General features: G+C 39.6%; 1 protein-coding gene across 2 annotated transcripts in view; it reads right to left on the bottom strand.

Annotated features, from left to right (window-relative positions):
* TTK (TTK protein kinase) overlaps positions 1-2,469 on the bottom strand; it is a gene marked incomplete at its 3' end in the record, with an annotated part of 40,244 nt that extends 37,775 nt beyond the window's left edge. The window contains exons 1-2 of one of the 2 annotated variants that reach the window (XM_079939588.1): positions 2,454-2,469; positions 1,152-1,292 (exon numbers count right to left, since the gene is read on the bottom strand). In XM_079939588.1, the coding sequence (XP_079795714.1) occupies positions 1,152-1,290 (139 nt within the window). In that variant the 5' untranslated portion in view covers positions 1,291-1,292; positions 2,454-2,469. Of the gene's footprint in view, positions 1-1,151; positions 1,293-2,419 lie in introns of both variants that reach the window. The other variant, XM_079939587.1, reaches the window with a different exon arrangement.
* Positions 2,470-20,066: the final 17,597 nt, after the last annotated feature.

Here is a 20,066-nt window from a genome sequence, read left to right as displayed (position 1 = left end):
TGGCGTACAAGCTTTGTTACCACTGTTTAAATACACAAAGTGTGGTGATAGAATATCACCATATTAAGAATTTGCTTAACACCAAAATGATCAGTTTCTAAGTGGTTTCAAGTGAATATGACCTGCCATCATGACTAGTTACAGGTTCTTCCATTTGCTTTCAATCCCTCATCCACTTAATGGTTAGTACAGATACAACAAACTTATCCAAAGGTCACTTTTCAAAAATCTCAACAATCTAAAATATAGTAAAAAATTCGGCTTCTGAACTAATACTTTTCATAAAACTAGGGCATTAAACTTTGGGCACTTTCACTCATTCATCATTCAATAAACATTTAAGTACCTACTACTTGCTAGGCACCATTCTTAGTTCTGCAGACACAACACAACAGATAAAAGCCACACCCTCAGAGAGCTCACTTTCTAGTGGAGGAGAGAGACAATAAACACATGAGTAAATGAGATATAAAGTGATTAGTGCTATAGAGAAAAATAATACAGGGAGAGGAAACAGGGGACACACACCCAACCCCACAGGTTGCTATTTTAAATAGGTGGGTTAGGGAAGGCCTCGATGAGATGACATTTGAACAAAGACTTGAAGGAGGTAAGAGTGGGCAGGTAGCTGGGGAGCGGTGTTCCAGGCAGAGAGCAAGGACGAAGGCACTGGGATAGGAGCTGGTCCAGCACACAGGAGGCATAGCAAGGAAGCTGCTGTGAGCAAGGGAGAATAGGAAAGGCCAGGAAAGTAAGAGGAAGATTCTTCAAATCAAATACTGAGTGTTTAACCTTAAACCTGTACATCCTTTTATTGAGATTGGTGAGGTTTTCTCAGTTTGCAGCAAAAAAAGGAATGGAAAAAAAATGGCATACCTATTGATGGCAAGCATATCAGCAGAAATGAGAGCTGCCAATAATGGAAGAGTTATGAAAATTACCTCTGAGCACACTGTAATATGTGATGTTAAGTATCCTTTCTTAAGAAAGTGGAAAATTGTGGGAATATTTCCACACAAAAGGGTTAAAACATAAAATGTTTGTGCTCTAACTGGTGAGCGTCAATTACTGAGAAAAGTACACCATGTGAACACCCAGTGGTTAACATTTCCTTCCTTTACCGCAGAGGTATTCAAAACAAGGGAACTCACCTGTAGTATCAGCAGAGGCTTTATTCAAGCTTAGCTCATCAGTAAGGTCTTCGTTTTTAAATTTATTTTTAATATCTCTCACTTTGTTCATTATGGAATCAATTGTCAATTCTCTGCCACTTAAATCCTCAGCCTCCATTTCTAAGGAAAAAAAAAATCGAACTATTCAGAATTCCTATTTTTACTAGCATTAAAGAAAAAAATGTTGCAACTAGCCGTTTAGAACCCAGGAGACTAAAGCATTATAAATATGAATATCTCAACACAGATATTATCAAGGTAGTATTTATGAAGCTATGTGCACAAAAACAACAGCATGTCTTTGTAATCTACCCAGCAAGGATTCCAACACGTAAGTCCACCTCTTCTTTCCACCAGAACATCAATGAAGCCATTGCACAACACAGAAGTTGCTGCCCCCTTTCAAACTTTCCATTTTTCTTCTCTGCCTTCCTTTCACTCTTTTTCCAGAATTATTTTCTCTGGGCCATCTGCAAATTCAGTCGTTTAAAAAAATGTGATGGTATGTTTGCTTGGATTCTGGTAGTGACATATAGGCATAAAAAAACCCTTTTGGTAGTGAGAATAACCATTCATTTATTTATCTGCTTTATGTCAGTAAACCTGCACATTGCAAGTGCTTTCAAAGCATGATACATACAACATCACTGTCCTTTACTGATAAATGGGGTATCAGCAGCTTGTTCTTGTGCATATCTGGCAGAAACATGATGTGCTACCTTAATCATTCTAATACCAAGAATCTACTGTATTAGTACAGTACTGAGCACTTGCTCATCTGCATGGTGTTGATGTTTAGTCCGCAAAGCGTCCGCAGTCTTTCTTCCTGTCAATCTCATCTTTGTGATTCTCAAATCCATCAATCCAGTAACCCAGGGCCACTGATATCAATGGTGCCCCAGACCTCGAGCGTAACAATGAAAAAGGGGGATAAAGCGGGCAGCTAGGTATCACCCCTTGAAGCCAGGTTCCAAAGGTAACTGTCAGAATCACGGCCACCATCTCCTCTCCCTGTTCTAAAACACCAGACAACAGAGGGAGTCTCCCCAGATGCCCTGCCAGGCCCTCTCTCCAGCCAAGTCCACATCTACCTCTCGTTTCCCGGGTTCTCAACAAAAAAAAATCTCCGGCACTACCGGGAGGATTGGAGGGGCAGAGAGCCCGCCCCTCCCCCTCCAGCCCGTTGAGCCGCACCCTACGTCTTCTGCCAGGCTGTGAGCCCTCCCCGCCTCGCCCCCACCGCTCACCGGCCAGCGCGGCGCGGCTAAAGAGCCCACACACCGGCCGCCGCCGTCCCTCCGTGCGCCGGCAAGGTCGGACTCTCCTCCGGAAAGCTGAGTTGAGAACAAAAGATGGAATCCCAGCCCCGCTCCGCAAACACGTTTGAATTTCCCCGCCGCGGCCGCCGCGGCCGCCTATTGGTCAGTGCTAGCTACGTAAACACGTCTGCCGTGATTGGTTCGTGTGCCCTGGCACCGCCCCTTCTACTGCGGCCCAAGAGCCCAGCCCCGCGGGGTCTTCCGGTCTGACTCTGACCCCTCGGCGCCGGGAGTCAAAGGGATGCTGGCCGTCGGGGGGTGTCCCCGGGGCGCCGGTAGACTGGCTTTCCTGCACCTTCCCGTTTAACCAGGCCATAGTTTTGCCCGAGAGGTAGCCACTCCCGGGCAGAGTGACCCGGTGAAAGGAAAATAGGAGTGCGGACGCTGCTCCCAGCATCAGGACCTAAAAGGGGCCGTGTCAGTCGGCCCTTGCCCGCCACCGCCCCCTCACTCCTCGGTTCTTCAGGCTCCTCACTGCCCGACTTAGGGAGGATGCGGCCAGGAAGGATCGTTCACAGCGCCAACTCAAGAATCTCAGTGCTTTTTGTCCTTGAGCTTCCACTAGGCTTAGTTCTTCCACTATACTTAAATGACTGTATGCCTCGTCTTCAAGCCAAGGCCCTCCCGTTTGTCAGAATTCTGCGCAAAACTCACATGCCCATCACTGTTGCTATTTCTGAACTCGCCTTGTTAGCCCCCCTCCCTCCGGGCCTGTCCCACTTTAGAGGTCAAGTGCCCTCGGGGGAAGGGCACCTCCCTGGTAATTACGCGAGGGCGAGGCTCTGCGGCTAAGTGGCTTTGTGGTCCAAGGCAGTGCTTCTCTTCATTTGCGAAACGAGATGCCTGTTGTACCGGCATTATGACATATGCTCTGTGGCAGGACAGGTTGGTTAGTTTTGTGTACGTGTAGGAAACTAACTGCAGCTGTCACTTGTTAACTCCAAAGCTGTCCTTAGAACCCTCGCATTCCCAGCTCTGACTAGCCACCCGGCCAGCCTGAAAGCCCTTCCTCACCAAATACATCTTTCCATATCTTCTGGCTCTGTATTTTTGCTTCAGCACAGCAAAATGATTTGCTATACCTGGTTGGCTAATCACTACCTTTGCATCATTGAGCCTAACACTGCTTTTAATTGGAGGAATATACTATTCCACCAATTCTTGTTGATCTCTTTGGGGCCTGATCTCAAAACTTGCATTTTGAAATGCATTTTGAAAATTGCATTTTCCTGAAAATTCTGCTACTAACTCTTCTTTCTGTACACTCACTCCTTTGGTAAGCTCCTCCAATCTTACTTTATTCTTTTTTTGGGGGGTGCCGCACTCTGTGGCATGCGGAACTTCCCTCACCAGAGATCGAACCTGTGCCCCCTGCATTGGAAGCAGGGGAGTCTTAACCACTAGACCACCAAGGAAGTCCTCAAATCTTACCTTTTAAAATACCACCGTTGGAGACTTCCCTGGTGGTCCAGAGGTTAAGAATCTGCCTTCCAATGCAGGGGATGTGGGTTCAATCCCTGGTCAAGAACTAAGATCCCACAGGCTGCGGGGCAACTAAGCCTGTGTGCCACAAGTGCGCTACAGCTGGAGAGCTGGGGGACCCCAACGAAAGGTCCCACGTGCCGCAACCAAGACCAACACCTGACGCAGCCAAAAATAAATAAATATTTTATAAAATAAAATACTATCTATGTGTTAATGATTCCCAAATGTATAACCCCAGCAGAACTCTCTCTCCTGAACCCCAGACTCAAATATCCACTGTCTACTTAACGTCTCCACTTAACTGTCTCATAGGTATTTTAAACTCAAAATGTTCAAAACAGCCCCTGATCTCCCCACCCCCAACATACTTCCTACAAAGTCTTCTCTGTAAAAGACAGTCCTTGTTCCATTTTTAAGCCCCAAATTTTGGTGTCATTCCTGACCCCACATCTAATCTGTAAGCAGATTGTGTCAGGTCCAACAAGGTAGTCCTGGAATCCTACCACCTTTCTCCACCTCTACTGCTACTGCCCTAGTACCGAGCACCTGCCTCACTCACCTGGGTTATTGCAGTAGCCTCCTGGCTGGTCTCTTTGCTTCTGCCCTCACCTCAATTTGTTCTCCAGCACAGCTGAGTAATCTTCAATGAGATCATGTCACTCCTTTGCTCAAAACCCTTCAGAGCTCAGAATAAAAGCAAAAGTCCTTACAGTGGTCTAGAATTGCACTGTTTAATATGGTAGCTGTTAGCCACATAGGGCAATCGTGCACTTGAACTGTGGCTACTGCAACTGAAGAACTGAATTTCTTAATTAGTTAATTTAAATTTAAAAACTGATAGTGCAATTATTGGAAGAATTTTAAGTATATTGGAACAACTGGAGAATGTGAATCTACTTTTTCAACTGTAAATTTTGTGAGCTCTAAATGCAGATGAAGTACTTCCAATGAAAGTGTCTGAGTTTAATTTGTGTTGTAAGTATACACACTAGATTTTGAAGATTTAGTATGAAAAATAATGTAAAATACATTATTGATAATTTTTAAAATATTGATCAGTTTTAAATGATGTTTTTATATATTATTATCATATAATATATTGTGTTAAAATATATTATTAAAATTAATATCCCCAGTCACAGACCAGAAGAGACTACGACTTGACAAATAAAAGCAAGGTAGTATCATGGATTGGATCCTGGAACAAAAAGTGAACGTTAATGGAAAAACTGATGAAATCCAAGTAATAGAGGTTTAGTTAATAGTGATGTACCAGCGTTAGTTTCTCAATTTTGACAAAGGTACCACAGTACATATGATCTTAATAATAGGGAAGTTGAGAGAAGAGTGCACATCAACTCCCTGCACTTTTGCAGCACTTGTGTAATTAAAAATTACTCCAAAATAAAAAATTTCTTAAAATTTGGAATTTTCAAAGGAAAGGTAGGAGAACTAAAGAATGTATTTGAAGGAAATATGGCCAAAAATTGTCCAAATATGGTAAAAGCTATAAGCCAACAGATTGAAGAATCTTAATGAACCCCAAGCACAAGAAACTTTACAAAAATTACATGTAGGCACATAATTAAATTGCTCAAAACTGGTGATACATATATACAATGGAATATTACTCAGCTATAAAAAGAAACGAAATTGAGTTATTTGTAGTGAGGTGGATGGACCTAGAGACTGTCATACACAGTGAAGTAAGTCAGAAAGAGAAAAACAAATACCATATGCTAACACATATATATGGAATCTAAGAAGAAAAAAAAAGGTCATGAAGAACCTAGGGGTAAGACGGGAATAAAGACACAGACCTACTAGAGAATGGACTTGAGGATATGGGGAGGGGGAAGGGTAAGCTGGGACAAAGTAAGAGAATGGCATGGACATATATACACTACCAAACGTAAAATAGATAGCTAGTGGGAAGCAGCCGCATAACACATGGAGATCAGCTCGGTGCTTTGTGACCACCTAGAGGGGTGGGATAGGGAGGGTGGGAGGGAGGGAAACGCAAGAGGGAAGAGATATGGGAACATATGTATATGTATAACTGATTCACTTTGTTATAAAGCAGAAACTAACACACCATTGTAAGGCAAATATACTCCAATAAAGATGTTAAAAAAAAAAAAAGGATATGTGTACCACAATGTTCGTTGCAGCACTATTTACAACTGCCAGGACGTGGAAGCAACCTAAGTGTCCATCGACAGATGAATGGATAAAGAAGATGTGGCACATATATACAACAGAATATTACTCAGCCATAAAAAGGAACGAAATTGAGTTATTTGTAGTGAAGTGGATGGACCTAGAGTCTGTCATACAGAGTGAAGTAAGTCAGAAAGAGAAGAACAAATACCGTATGCTAACACATATATACGGAATCTAAAAAAACGGTACTGATGAACCTAGTGGCATGGCAGGAATAAAGACGCAGATGTAGAAAATGGACTTGAGGACACAGGAGGGGAAAGAGAAGCTGGGACGAAGTGAGAGAGTAGCATTGACATATATACACTACCAAATGTAAAATGGATGGCTAGTGGGAAGCTGCTGCATAGCACAGGGAGACCAGCTCAGTGCTTTGTGATGACCTAGACGGGTGGGATAGGGAGGGTGGGAGGGAGGCTGAAGAGGGAGGGGATATGGGGATATATGTATACTTATAGCTGATTCACTTTGTTGTACAACAGAAACTAACACAACATTGTAAGGCAATTATACTCCAATAAAGATACAATAAATAAATAAATAAATAACTCAAAAAATAACAAAAAATAAAAATTGCTTTTATCATGAGTCATCATTTTTTAGCCCCTTTTAAAAAAAATCTTGGATGTGATAGACTACACTTTGGCTTTAACTTTACTCATTTATTTATCCTCACTCTCCACACTCCCTGGGCATTCAAACAATTTTAATACATATAATTATGTTCATATTTTAGAATACAGAATACAGCAACGTTTTGTTTATTACAAATATTTTAATTTACAGGTTTGTATAAGTTTATTAAGAATATTTTAATTTACAGGTTTGTTCCACGTAAGTAACTTAATTAACCTACAAGTGAGAGAGAAGGAGGCAGAAGAAACCTTTTGGTCTCTGCATTTATACATGCAGCTACAGTCTGCAAGTCCACAGGCTTGTGGCAGGGCTCACTTGGAGGCCGAGATGACTAGCTTCTCTTTACATGCGGTCTTTCATCTTAAAAGAAGCTAAATGGGCCCTTTCATGTGACCATAGTATCATTCTAAGAATGCTGAGTGGCAAGCCCAGGTCTAAGAGCATGAATGCCTGGGTATGGTTGGCCTACCACGGTGACTAGGAATGAACATAATCCATTAGGTTTTGCTAACCTTCTAATTTTCCTTAAGTAGCCAAATATCTAGATGCAGAGTCTCTTAGTGATTATTATTATGATTCTGACTTGGCAGTTAGAGATATCTGTGACATTTCAAGTAAATTGTACTATTTGGTGATCTAAAGCCTCAACATACAAACACTTACCAAGCATCTGTTTGTATCATGTCTGCTGATGTCCCCATGGGCCAATGCGGACACATGGCCAAATCCAGAGTCGATTCGGAAGGGGATCCACAAGGGCACAGGTACTGGGAAGAATGATTCATGGGGCATTAATGTGGCAATCACCACAAGATCATTGAAAATTGTAATGTATAATTTTCTTAATTATTAAAGTGGGAGCATATTTTGTCAATTAAAGATATCAACCTCAGTGCATGGATTTCATTTTCCATATTTAGTATTTGAATTTAATTATCTCCTTTAACTATTTCGTTTTATTATCAATATCATTTTGTGTTTCATTGAATTCATAGATTTTTTTTTTTAAACCGCATTGCTATTTCTTTTCTCACATTATTCTGCTCTGGATTTCATTGAATGTAATCAATTAACAATATAGTCATAACAATTATATGGAGAGTCAAATGTTTTCGTGTTTTTAAATTTTTTCTTTAGTAAAGAAAGTTTAGCATGTCAACAGATCAAAAGAAGGTTAATATTTCTAAAGTATTTTTATGGATGAGGTTCCAACTGTAAAATACTATGACAAATAAACAACAACAACAAACAAGAACTACATATGCCACAAAAAACACATCTATAGATCGACTTGGGCCCAAGAGCTATCAGTTTGCAAACCCTGCTCAAACTAAAAGTAAATGATAAAATTAATATTTTAGCATAACAAGCCCTTTTTTTTTTTTTTTTTTTTTGCGGTACGCGGGCCTCTCACTGTTGTGGCCTCTCCCGTTGCGGAGCAACGCGCAGGCTCAGTGGCCATGGCTCACGGGCCCAGCCGCTCACTCTCAACCACTGCGCCACCAGGGAAGCCCCAACAAGCCCAATTTTTGCTCCATGCTATGTGGTCCAGATAGGTCTTAAGAGAATTTAGAATGTTAATGTTTTCCACCATCCGCCATTTTCAGAATGAAATCCTCAATCTAATTTGGAGAAAAGATCTGCCATACAGCAGACTGTTACAGAGTTTTATATATATTCATTAGTGATAAGCATAAAATCAGTTTAATTTATAGTTAAAATGCTATTCAAGAAAACTTGAATGCAAGTTTTTCAGCCAGAACAATTTTAATTTCATGCCAATTGATAAAAGTTGGCTAAATTAGGCCTGTTTTACCAGTAATCACTGGTCATCACTTCGTTTGTGGGGACAGAAATGGGATGTGTAGGACCCTCAAAAGTGTGGTCTGCAGACCAACATCAGCATTACCTAGGAACTCCTTAGAAATGCAAAATCTTGGGTGCCACGCCCAACAAACTGAATTGGAATCTGCAATTTAACAAGATCCCCAGGGGCCTGTGTATGCCTTAAAGTTTGAGAGGCACTGGCCTGGGATACATTTCTTGATTAAGTGGTGTCTTGTTCAAAACCACCAGGACGGACCTCATCAGTGAGCTTTTGTTGGGAGATGAGAAGCATGATCACTTGGGGCAGGGCCCTGGCTCTGGGCCATCCTGAGACAGAAATATTTGAATTGGCTCCAGAGCCCCATGGACATTTTGCTATGCGCCCTGTGCAAAAATGTCGGTGTAGCATACTACCGCTTCTCCAGCAGCTGAGAACTGTTTCTATATGAATGCTGGTTTTCTGAGGGGACACACAGTCTCCCAGAAATACTTGCTGTCAGTACATTTTGCTCATACCCACTCCTAAAACTTTCACCCACACTTCATTTTATGACTCAACCTAATAGTTCCCCTGAGAGCCTAGTGAAAAGGAGCCATGGAACCACTCGCCCTTCTAGAGACACACTGCCATGTAGTATTACATATGCAGTGGCCTTTTCAGTGCCTCACTTCAGAAGGCATATGGCATCAGTCTGTCCCATTACTGGTCATAGTAACATGATCATTTTGTTAAGGTGCTATCTGTCAGTTTTCCACTGTAAAACTTCCTTTTCTCATAGAGGTTCGGGAGAAAAGGATTTGTTGTGGGGGGACAGATAAAAATTCTAAAGAAAACTTATATTGTCTTTTCCCAGTATAGCCCTCTGTGAGAGAGAAAATGTTAACAAATATCTAATCAAAGATTAGAGAATATAGTTCATGTTATTTTTTTAAGAACAATAAAAACAATTAACAATGCTAAGTTATCTAAATTACACTTGTGGTGGCCAAATCTATATAATTCTTTTAAATTACCTTGGTATTGGGGGTGGTTTTTTCAACATGAGAATACACTATAGAATATCCATATTTTTCCCCATGGGAAGAAATAGCGATGGTTATTTCCTTTTTGTACTTACAAAGTAAAATTCAGAACATTATATATGGTTACTTAATTCAATTATTAATGAAAAGATATATCACAATAGCTTTTTTTAAAATAAATTTTATGTACTTATTTATTTTTGGCAGTGTTGGGTCTTCGTTGCTGCATGTGGGCTTTCTCTAGTTGCGGCGAGCAGGGGCTACTCTTCACTGTGGTGCACGGGCTTCTCGTTGAGGTGTCTTCTCTTGTTGCGGAGCATGGGCTCTAGGCGTGCGGGCTTCAGTAGTTGTGGCACGCGGGCTCTAGAGCGCAGGCTCAGTAGCTGTGGCTCACGGCCTTAGTTGTTCTGCGGCATGTGGGATCTTCCCAGACAAGGGCTCGAACCCGTGTCCCCTGCATTGGCAGGAGGATTCTTAACCACTGCGTCACCAGGAAAGCCCCACAAAGTTTTTAAAAAATCTTTTCAATATCCACTAAAGAACTTACTCTCTTTACAGTAAAATTATGGGTAACAACCTCAGTGGTTAAAATGCCATGCTTTTTGTTTTTTGGCCAAGACAAGACACTCAGTTTTACTCTTCTTTCAGTGGCAAAAACATATAATCAACATGAATTATTACATAACATTTGGGCATGTAAAAATATTTTTCTAAATAAAGTTAAATCTAATACTGACTCCATCCTCCTGGACTTTGGAATTAAGTACAAATTTTCCTCCCTCCCTCTCTTCCTTCCTTCCTCCCTCCTTCCTTTTTTTTTTTTTTTTTTCCCTTTTTTAAGACTTCATTTTGTTTTAGAACAGTTTTGGGTTAAAGAGATTTCCCATATACCCCCTGGGCCCACATATGTATAGATTTCTCTATTATCAACTTCTCCCACTAGAGTGGTACGCTTGTTACAACTGATGAACCCATGTTAACACATCATAATCACCCAAAGTCCATAGACACCTTAGGGTTCATTCTTGGTATTATACATTCTATGGGTTTAGACATGCATAATGGCATATATCCATCATTATGGTGTTATACTATTTTCACTGGCCAAAAAATAAAAATGCCATGCTTTAACTATACTTTAATAGTCATTATCTCATTTGACCCACACGACAATTATATGAAGAAGATAGGGAATGCATTATCTTCATTTATCAGGTAAGGAGAACCTTAAAGAGACCAGTGATTTGCCCATGCCCACACATGTGAGGGCCAGAAATAAAAATAGAACTGAGGTCTCCTGATTCCTGGACCAGGATGTTTTCCATTATAACATAGTATTTATCTCCTTAGTTGCTCTTAAAATCTATGATCTGGGGCTTCCCTGGTGGCGCAGTGGTTGAGAGTCCGCCTGCTGATGTAGGGGACACGGGTTCATGCCCCAGTCCAGGAAGATGCCACATGCCGCGGAGCGGCTGGGCCCGTGAGCCATGGCCGCTGAGCCTGCGCGTCCGGAGCCTGTGCTCTGCAACGGGAGAGGCCTCAACAGTGAGAAGCCCGCGTACCGCAAAAAAAAATTAAATTAAATTAAATTAAATTAAATTAAATTAAATTTAAAAAAAAATCTATGATCTGTTGCAGACAAAGTGCCAAAGGAAAATTCTATCAGTAAAATAAGCAACCTACTAGTTAGGATCTAATAAAATGTGCTCAAACTATGTTGTTTTCCTTTGGTCTTATTCTTACTTATTCTAGATCAAAAAAGAACAAATGAATGCATACCACCACAGAGTTACCAAGAAACCAGTTATTTCACAGTCTTGAGGATTTTGTGCCAACACTAATTCATATATCATCCTTTATTTGCACATCTTTTGTATGATTCTGGACCAAAATCTTACTAGTGATATAAGAAACGTTGCCGAGGGCTTCCCTGCTGGCACAATGGTTAGGAATCTGCCTGGCAATGCAGGGAACACGGGTTCGATCCTGGTCCAGGAAGATCCCATGTGCTGCGGAACAACTAAGTCCGTGCGCCACAACTACTAAGCCCGTGCACCTAGAGCCCAAGCTCCACAACAAGAGAAGCCACCGCAATGAGAAGACCCTGCACCACAACGAAGAGTAGCTCCCACTTGCCACAATTAGAGAAAGCCTGGGTGCAGCAACAAAGACCCAGTGCAGACAAAAATAAATAAATAAAATTTTTAAAAAATGTTGCTGAATCTATTTTTAAAAAATGTTGCTGAATCTAATTCATCTTTGACTATTAAAATTTGTGAGTTTGCAGACCAGCTCTACCAGATAGACCTTATTACTTACAGACTTGATTTAGTTTCTTGGTAAAATGATCTTCTCAGTAGGGCATGAGAGCATAATATTCCTTTCACTTTCTAGCTTGACTTTAAAACTTGGGTTACTTTTATGACCGTTTAGGCCCTATTTACTGCCAACCCCCTGCAATTTAATTCTATATATGTTCTGGACAACAGTGTCCAATTTACAAAGACATTTTTCTTTAAAGAATGCCTGTTAGCTCCAGATATGAAATTGACTAATGTCAATTATTTAAAAGAAAAATAAAAATTATTAGAAGGCTGAAATGTGATGGGGAAATCACTCTTGATGTGTTTCTCAAAAAATGATGGGGGAGTGCCTGATAAACAAAGTAGAAACTCATTGAATGTTTGTTGAATGAATACATGAATTAGTTAACATGTATTCATGACATATATCTTAGCTATTACCTTTTCTAGTAAGCCACTGACATCCCCAGTCTAGGTTAGGAGATACTACTGTTTCCATGGCACCCCATCATACTTCTGTTGTAATTTGTCATCAATGGTATTGTTGAGATTAGTATCATTATTATTGCTATATTTATTGGGTGCCAGAGGCTGAGGCACTGAGATTAACTCAGATTACAAGGTCACATAGTTAGTAAGGGAGATTAACTCAGATTACAAGGTCACATAGTTAGTAAGGGAGATTAACTCAGATTACAAGGTCACATAGTTAGTAAAGGAAGACTCATTTGTCATCACTTATTACCCTTTATTACACTCATCTTCTTACTTGTCTCTCTACTGCACTGCTGATTCTTTGAGGATTGAACCTGAGTCAGAGTCAGCTTCCGTAATAACAAGAACAGTAGCAAACAACATTCACTGAGTAGTCATACTACTTTACATGGTTGACCTCATTTAAATTTCACAACATGCTTATGCGTAGGTACTATTCAACCTATTTTACCATAAGATACATTTGGTAGTTATTTCTTTAAGATATACCATATGGAGCTTCCCTGGGTGGCGCAGTGGTTGAGAGTCCACCTGCCGATGCAGGGGACACGGGTTCGTGCCCCGGTCTGGAAAGATCCCACATGCCATGGAGCGGCTGGGCCCGTGAGCCATGGCCGCTGAGCGTGCATGTCCGGAGCCTGTGCTCCGCAACGGGAGACGCCACAACAGTGAGAGGTCCGCATACTGCAAAAAAAAAAAAAAAAGATATACCATATGATTGAAATTATTGCAAAAGTCTATAATTATTTTTCACATTTTATTTATTTATGATTTTAAAAATAATCTTTATTCTTTAGAACAGTTTGAATTTAAATGAAAATTGCAAAATACAGGGTTCCCATGTATTCCACACATTTTCCCTTATTATGAATATCTTACATTCATATGGCACATTTGTCATAATTATTAAACCAATATTGAGTCAGCAGTTTATTCAGACTTCCTTAGTTTTTACCTAGTGTTTTTTTCCATTCCAGGACCCCATCCAGGATACTACATTACTTTCAGTTTTCATGTGTCTTCAGGCTCCTCTTGGTTATGACAGTTTATCAGACTTTCCTTGCTTTTGATGAACTTAGTTTTGCGGAGAACTACTTAGATATTTTGTAGAATATTCCTCAATTGGAAACCATCTAATGTTTTTCACATGATTAGGCTGGGGTTATGGGTTTGGGGGAGAAAGACCACGGAGGTAAAATGCCACCTTTATCACATCAGAGCAAGGGTACATATTATCAATATTTCTTATCACCATTGCTGTTGACCTTGATCACCTGGCTGAGGTAGTGTTTGTCAGATTTATCCACCCTAAAGTTACTGTTTTCCTTCCCATTCCACATTGTACTCTTTGGAAAGAAGTCACTACATGCAGCCCTTACTTAGGGAGCAGGCTGTTATGCCCCACCCCCTTGAGCGTGGAGTAGCTACCTAATTATTTAGAATTCTTCTGCAAGAGATACTTATCTCTTCTTCCCCATGTATTCATTCATTCAATCACTTATTTCTATCCATATGGACTCATGGGTATTATTTTACACTTCGGGTTACAGTTCGATACCACTTTATTTTTTTGCTCAAAGTGTTCCAGCTCTGGGCACTGGAGCTTTTCCAGTTGTTTCCTGTGTCCCTTCTCCATAACCTACACCAATTTGCAGGTTTTTTCTTTGAGCACTTTTTTACTTCTTGGTACTAAAAGATGTTCTGGGATCCTCTTATACTTTCCTGCCCCAGTCCTAGAATCAGTCATTTTTCCAAGGATCCCTTGTTTACTTTGGTTGGAGAATAGTGTTAGAAACCAAAATCTGGGTACTAAGTGTGCTTGTTGCCAGTAGGGTGTCTATGCTTCTAAACCCTCTCAGCTGACAGATCGAAGACATATGTGTGCATATACTAACCTGTGTATATACACATATCTATACGGAACCATCTGTATCTAAATTAACCTAAACATGACATTATACTTGTGTCTCCAACTCTGATCTATTGCCACATGGATTACTCTAGCCTCCTTTTGTTGCTTACCTATAAACTTTCACTTCAACAGTGAGAAACCTGGTTCATACCATTTGCCAACCATCCAGTTACTTAATTGTTCAGTTCCAGCAGATTCATAGAACAATATCAGAATTGTTGACTTGTACGCCTGTGGGAAACAACCTTATAAACTAGAGTACATTGCCCATGTGCGGTCCCTTTTGCCTTTAGTCTTACAGACTCTACTCATTTCCAAATCTACTAGGTCAGCAAATTTCACCCTGACCTTCTTAAATACATTTTATAATACAATTGGATTCTTTTGTCACAGTGTGTATTCCATCCTGGTATTCCCCAACCTCCTAAATGGATAAAAAAATTTCATATGTTAAGGCTCACTCTGCAGAAAAGGTCTATGGATTGTGAAAAATGCTTAGTGCTGTTTATCTACTATTACAACTGTCATACAGAATAGTTACATCACCCTGCAAAATTTCCCGTACTAGACATATGCAACCTCTTCCCAGCTCCCTAAGCCCCTGGAAACCACAGATCTTTTTACTATCTCTATAGCTTTACCTTTTCAGAAATATCAAATAATTGGAATCATATAGTATGTAGCCTTTCACACTAGTTTCTTTCACTTAGCAATATACATTTCAGTTTCATTCATGTCTTTCATGGCTTGCTAGCTTATTTCTTTGTATTGCTGAATAATATTCCATTGTATGGATCACCACAATTTCTGTATCCATTCATCTATTGAAGAGCAGATTGGTTGCTTTCAATGTTTGGTGATTATGAAAAAGCTGCTATACATATCCATGTGCAGCTTTTTGTGTAGACATAAGTTTTCAGATTTGTTGAGCAAATATCCATGAGTACAATTTCTGGGTTGTATGGTAAGGCTATGTTTAGCATTGTAAGAAACTGCTGAACTGCTTTCCAAAGTGGCTGTACCATTTTGCATTTCTGCTATCAGTAAATGAGAGTTCCTGCTGACCTGTAACTTCACCAGCAACTGGTATTGTCAAGGTTTTTAAAATTTGTTTTTATTTTTAATTTAGCCATTCTAATAGGCATGTAGTGGTATCTTGTTGTTTTAATTTGTTGTTCTCTAATGATACATGACATTGAACCTCTTGCATGTTTATTTTTTATTTTTTTTAACTTTTTATTTTATATTGGAGTATAGTTGATCAACAGTGTTGTGATAGCTTCAGGTGTACAGCAAAGTGATTCATTTATACATATACATGTATCTATTCTTTTTCATATTATTTTCCCATTTAGGTTGTTACATAATATTGATCAGAGTTTCCTGTGCTATACAGTAGGTCCTTGTCGGTTATCCGTTTTACATATAGCAATGTGTAGATATCAATCCCAAACTCCCTAACTACCCCTTTCCCTCACCTTTCCCCCACCCCTGTGTAACCATAAGTTCATTCTTTAAGTCTGTGAGTCTGTTTCTGTTTATTTGCCATCTGTATATTTTCTTTGGTGAGGTGTCCAGATCTCTTGTTTATTTTTAAACTGAGTTTTTTTTTTTATCATTGTTGAATCCTAAGACTTCTTTGTATATTTTAGATACAAGTCTTTATCAGAAAAATGTTTTGCAAATATTTTCTCTAAGTCTGTGGCTTGTTTTTTTATTTTCTAAACAGTCTTTAACAGAGCAGAAGTTTTTAATTTTAATGACTTATCAATTCTTTTTTCATGAATCGTGACTTTGGTGTTGTATCTAAGAACTCATCACCAAAACCAAGATCACCTAGATTTTATCCTATGTTTTCATCTAGAAGTTCTATTATTTTGCATTTTACATTTAGGCCTGTGATCCAATTTGAGTTAATCATGGTGAAAGATACATGGTCTCTGTCTAGGTTTTTGTTTTGTTTTGTATATGGACATACAATTTTTTCCAGAACAATTTGTTGAAAAGACTACCCCTTTTCCATTGAATTGCCTGTGTACCTTTGTCAAAGATCAGTTGACTATATATGTGTGGGTCTATTTCTGGGCTCTATAATTTTTCTATTTTACTGTGTGTTCATCCTTTCCGCAACATCACACTGTCCTGATTACTGTAGCTTTACAGCAAGTCCTGAAATCAAGCAGTGTAAGTTCCCCAATTTAGTTCTTTTTCAGTATTGTGTTAACTATTCTAGGTCTTTTTAAAAAATTGAAGTATAATTGACCTACAATTATGCTGCACAACATAGTGATTCAATACATCTATACATTACAAAATGATCACCAGGATGTCTAGTTACCATCTGTCACCATACGAAGCTGTTACAATATTAATGACTGTATTCCCTATGCTGTATATTTCATCCTGTGACTCATGTTTTTTGTAACCAGAAATTTATCTCCCTCACCTGTTTCACTCATCCCCCCATGCCTCTCCCTTCTGGCAACCACCTGTTTGTTCTCTGTATGTATGACTTTGTTTCTGTTTTATTATGTTTGTTCATTTGTTTTGTTTTTTATATTCCACATATAAGTGAAATCATATGGAATTTGTCTTTCTCCATCTGACTTATTTCACTTAGCATAATACACTCTAGGTCCATCCATGTTGTCACAAATGTCAAGATTTCATTCTTTTTTATGGCTGAGTAATAAATCCATATATATATATATGTATATATATATATATATATATATATACACATATATATACACCACATCTTCTTTATCCATTCATCTATTGATGGTATTTAGGTTGCTTCAATATCTTGGCTATTGTAAATAATGCTGCAATAAAACTAGTGTTTTATTTTCTTCAGAAAAATACCCAGAAGTGGGACTGCTGGGTCACATGGCAGTTCTATTTTGAATTTTTTGAAGAACCTCCATTCTGTTTTCCACAGTGGTCGCACCAATTTACATGCCCATCAACAGTGCACAAATGTTCCCTTTTCTTCACATCCTCACCAACACTTGTTATTTCTTGTCTTTTTTATAATAGCCATTCTCACAGGTGTAAGGTGATATCTCATTGTGGTTTTCATTTGCATTTCCCTGATGATAGTATGTTGAGCATCTTTTCATGTGTTTGTTAGCCATTGGTATGTCTTCTTTGGAAAAAATGTCTATTCAGGTCCTCTGCTCATTTCTTAGTCAGGTTGGTGTTTTTTTTTTTTTTTTGATACTGAGTTCTTTGTATATTTTGGTTACCAACTCCTTATCAGATATATCATTTGCCATGACCTGATGGGCAATTTTAAAAGAGTACTTAAGCTGTGTGTGGAGGAAAGAAATGGGTGCAGAGAGACCAGTTAAGGGCTGGTTGAGGTGATTACGGTGAGAAGGTGATGCAGGCTTAAGTTAAAGTGTATGCAGTGGAGCTGAGAGAAGTGGAAGGCGTCAAGATATATTTTTTAAAATAAATTTATTTATGTATTTATTTATTTATTTTTGGCTGCGTTGGGTCTTCATTGCTGCCTGCGGGCTTTCTCTAGTTGCGGCGAGCGGGGGCTACTCTTCGTTGCGGTGCACGGGCCTCTCACTACGGTCGCTTCTCTTGTTTCGACCTCTAGGCATGTGGACTTCAGTAGTTGTGGCTCGTGGGCTCAGTAGTTGTGGTTCACAGGCTCTAGAGCGCAGGCTCAGTAGTTGTGGCACACGGGCTTACTTCCTCCCCAGCACGTGGGATCTTCCTGGACCAGGGCTTGAACCCATGTCTCCTGCATTGGTAGGCAGATTCTTAACCACTGTGCTACCAGGGAAACCCCCAAGATATGTTTTGCAGGAGAATTGATAGGAGTTGGTCATGGATTGGATGTGGGTGGTAAAGGAGGATAAAGTGTCAGTGATGGCTTGGGGCACATGTAGTAATGGAAGAATATGAAGGAAGAACAATTGTGGGGAGAATATGTTCTAAGATCTCAGATTCAGATGCCTGAGGCCCATCAAAGACAACATACCACACAAGCTGTGAGATATACGAGCTTGAAAGAAGGATGTAAGCTGGAGATACACACTTGGGAGTTACAAATAGATGGCAACCAATGGCATGAGGATGGATCACATAATTCAAGCAAGACGTATAATATAAGAAAAAGACTAGAAAGCAACCAGAAAGAATTCTGACATTCAAGGGTCAGAAATAAGAGGAGCTGGCGAAGAAGAATGAGAAAGGGGACCAGATATAAATGATGGTATAGAAGCCAAGACTTCGCTTAAGTTATTTCCTTTTAGTTTCATCCATGGATTCTTCAGGGTCAAGGCTGTTTCTCCAAGATCTGAGGGAGGTCATTCATTTTTGTGTAGTTGTTCATCTCACGTGAGTGTCCCACTCACAGCTGCTGGGCCCCAAACACTGCAGTTCATTACTAGCAACTTTCTTTAAATTTAATTACAAATGGCCATTTCCCTGAAGGCATCCCCAGAATATCAGGATGGCTGGTGAAAGACGGCTCTTGGAGTCAGCTAAATGCTGGCCTGGAACCAAGAGTCAGGCTTTTTACTAAGTCCTTGAAATACAGCCAGTTTCTTTCTTTGTCACGTGAATTAGTTTTCTCTCAGGGGTCCCTTTTGTCTTCTATGATGACAATGACATGAAATTAGAGTGACCTTCAGTAACGGGAGGATAAGAGCAGGGTGAAGAGTTGTTCTCCTTAACACTTTCCATTTATTATCAGATTTCTTGGTCAAGGTTGATATCACTGGTGAAGATGGAGATATTATAGGATGTAGTACATGAAGGAACTGGAAACCCAGAAATACTCAACTGAGCGTGATAGAACTTTTTTGTGTGTAACCAAGCCAGGAAGAACTGGGAGTGATACCATGGTTTGGCACTCATCACTACGCCATTGAATGCACAACTTGGCCTTGAAGTATGGCTATGTGAAGAGAGGTTGGACCAATGGCATGGATCTATAAAACAGAAAGAGTCTAGACTGGGTGTACATACTGGGGACCTCAAAATAATGAATACCCAATGCAAGATATTTGTAGTTGAGATTCTTGGGAATGGATAGCATATGCTCCTAGAAGTGTAGATCAGAACTGCCAGAGGTTACAGAGTTTGAAAAAGACCATTCTGACACATAATTCTGGCAGAGATGGTGATGAGTGAGGCTAACCTAACCCCAGCCTCCAATATGCCCAGTTAAAAATTATTATCATAAATCCAGTAAAACACAAATAAACTGGAAAAATACATTTGTAACATATATAGCAAACTGTTAATAACTTTATTATGTAAAATCCCTTATGAATCTGTAAGAAAAATAGATACAACTAATAGAATGTGTGCAACGAACACAGGCAGGCAATTCTCAAAAGAAAGAAGCTAAAATGCCAAAAAACATGATAAACTGTTAAGCAAAAATAAATATCGTTATCTGCCTATCTGATCCGTAATGATTATAAAGCATAATTAAATTCAGTAAGAAGAATGGGGTGTAAAGAAATGAGCACACTTTCATAGATTTTGTTGGAATTGTGAATTGATGTATTTCTGGATGATGTAACCAATCATGTACCAAAAATTTTAAGTTAAAGCTTCCTGACCCAGAAATTTCCCTTGTAGAAATTTATGCTAAGAATTTAATTAGACAAATTCACAAAATTGTGTATACCGGGGCACTAAT

Source organism: Stenella coeruleoalba, assembly GCF_951394435.1.
Source record: "Stenella coeruleoalba genome assembly, chromosome: 12".
In the NCBI taxonomy this organism is placed as follows: domain Eukaryota; kingdom Metazoa; phylum Chordata; class Mammalia; order Artiodactyla; family Delphinidae; genus Stenella; species Stenella coeruleoalba.
The sequence above is the reverse complement of the archived record's forward strand: the minus strand, read 5'-3'. Positions and strand labels throughout refer to the sequence as shown.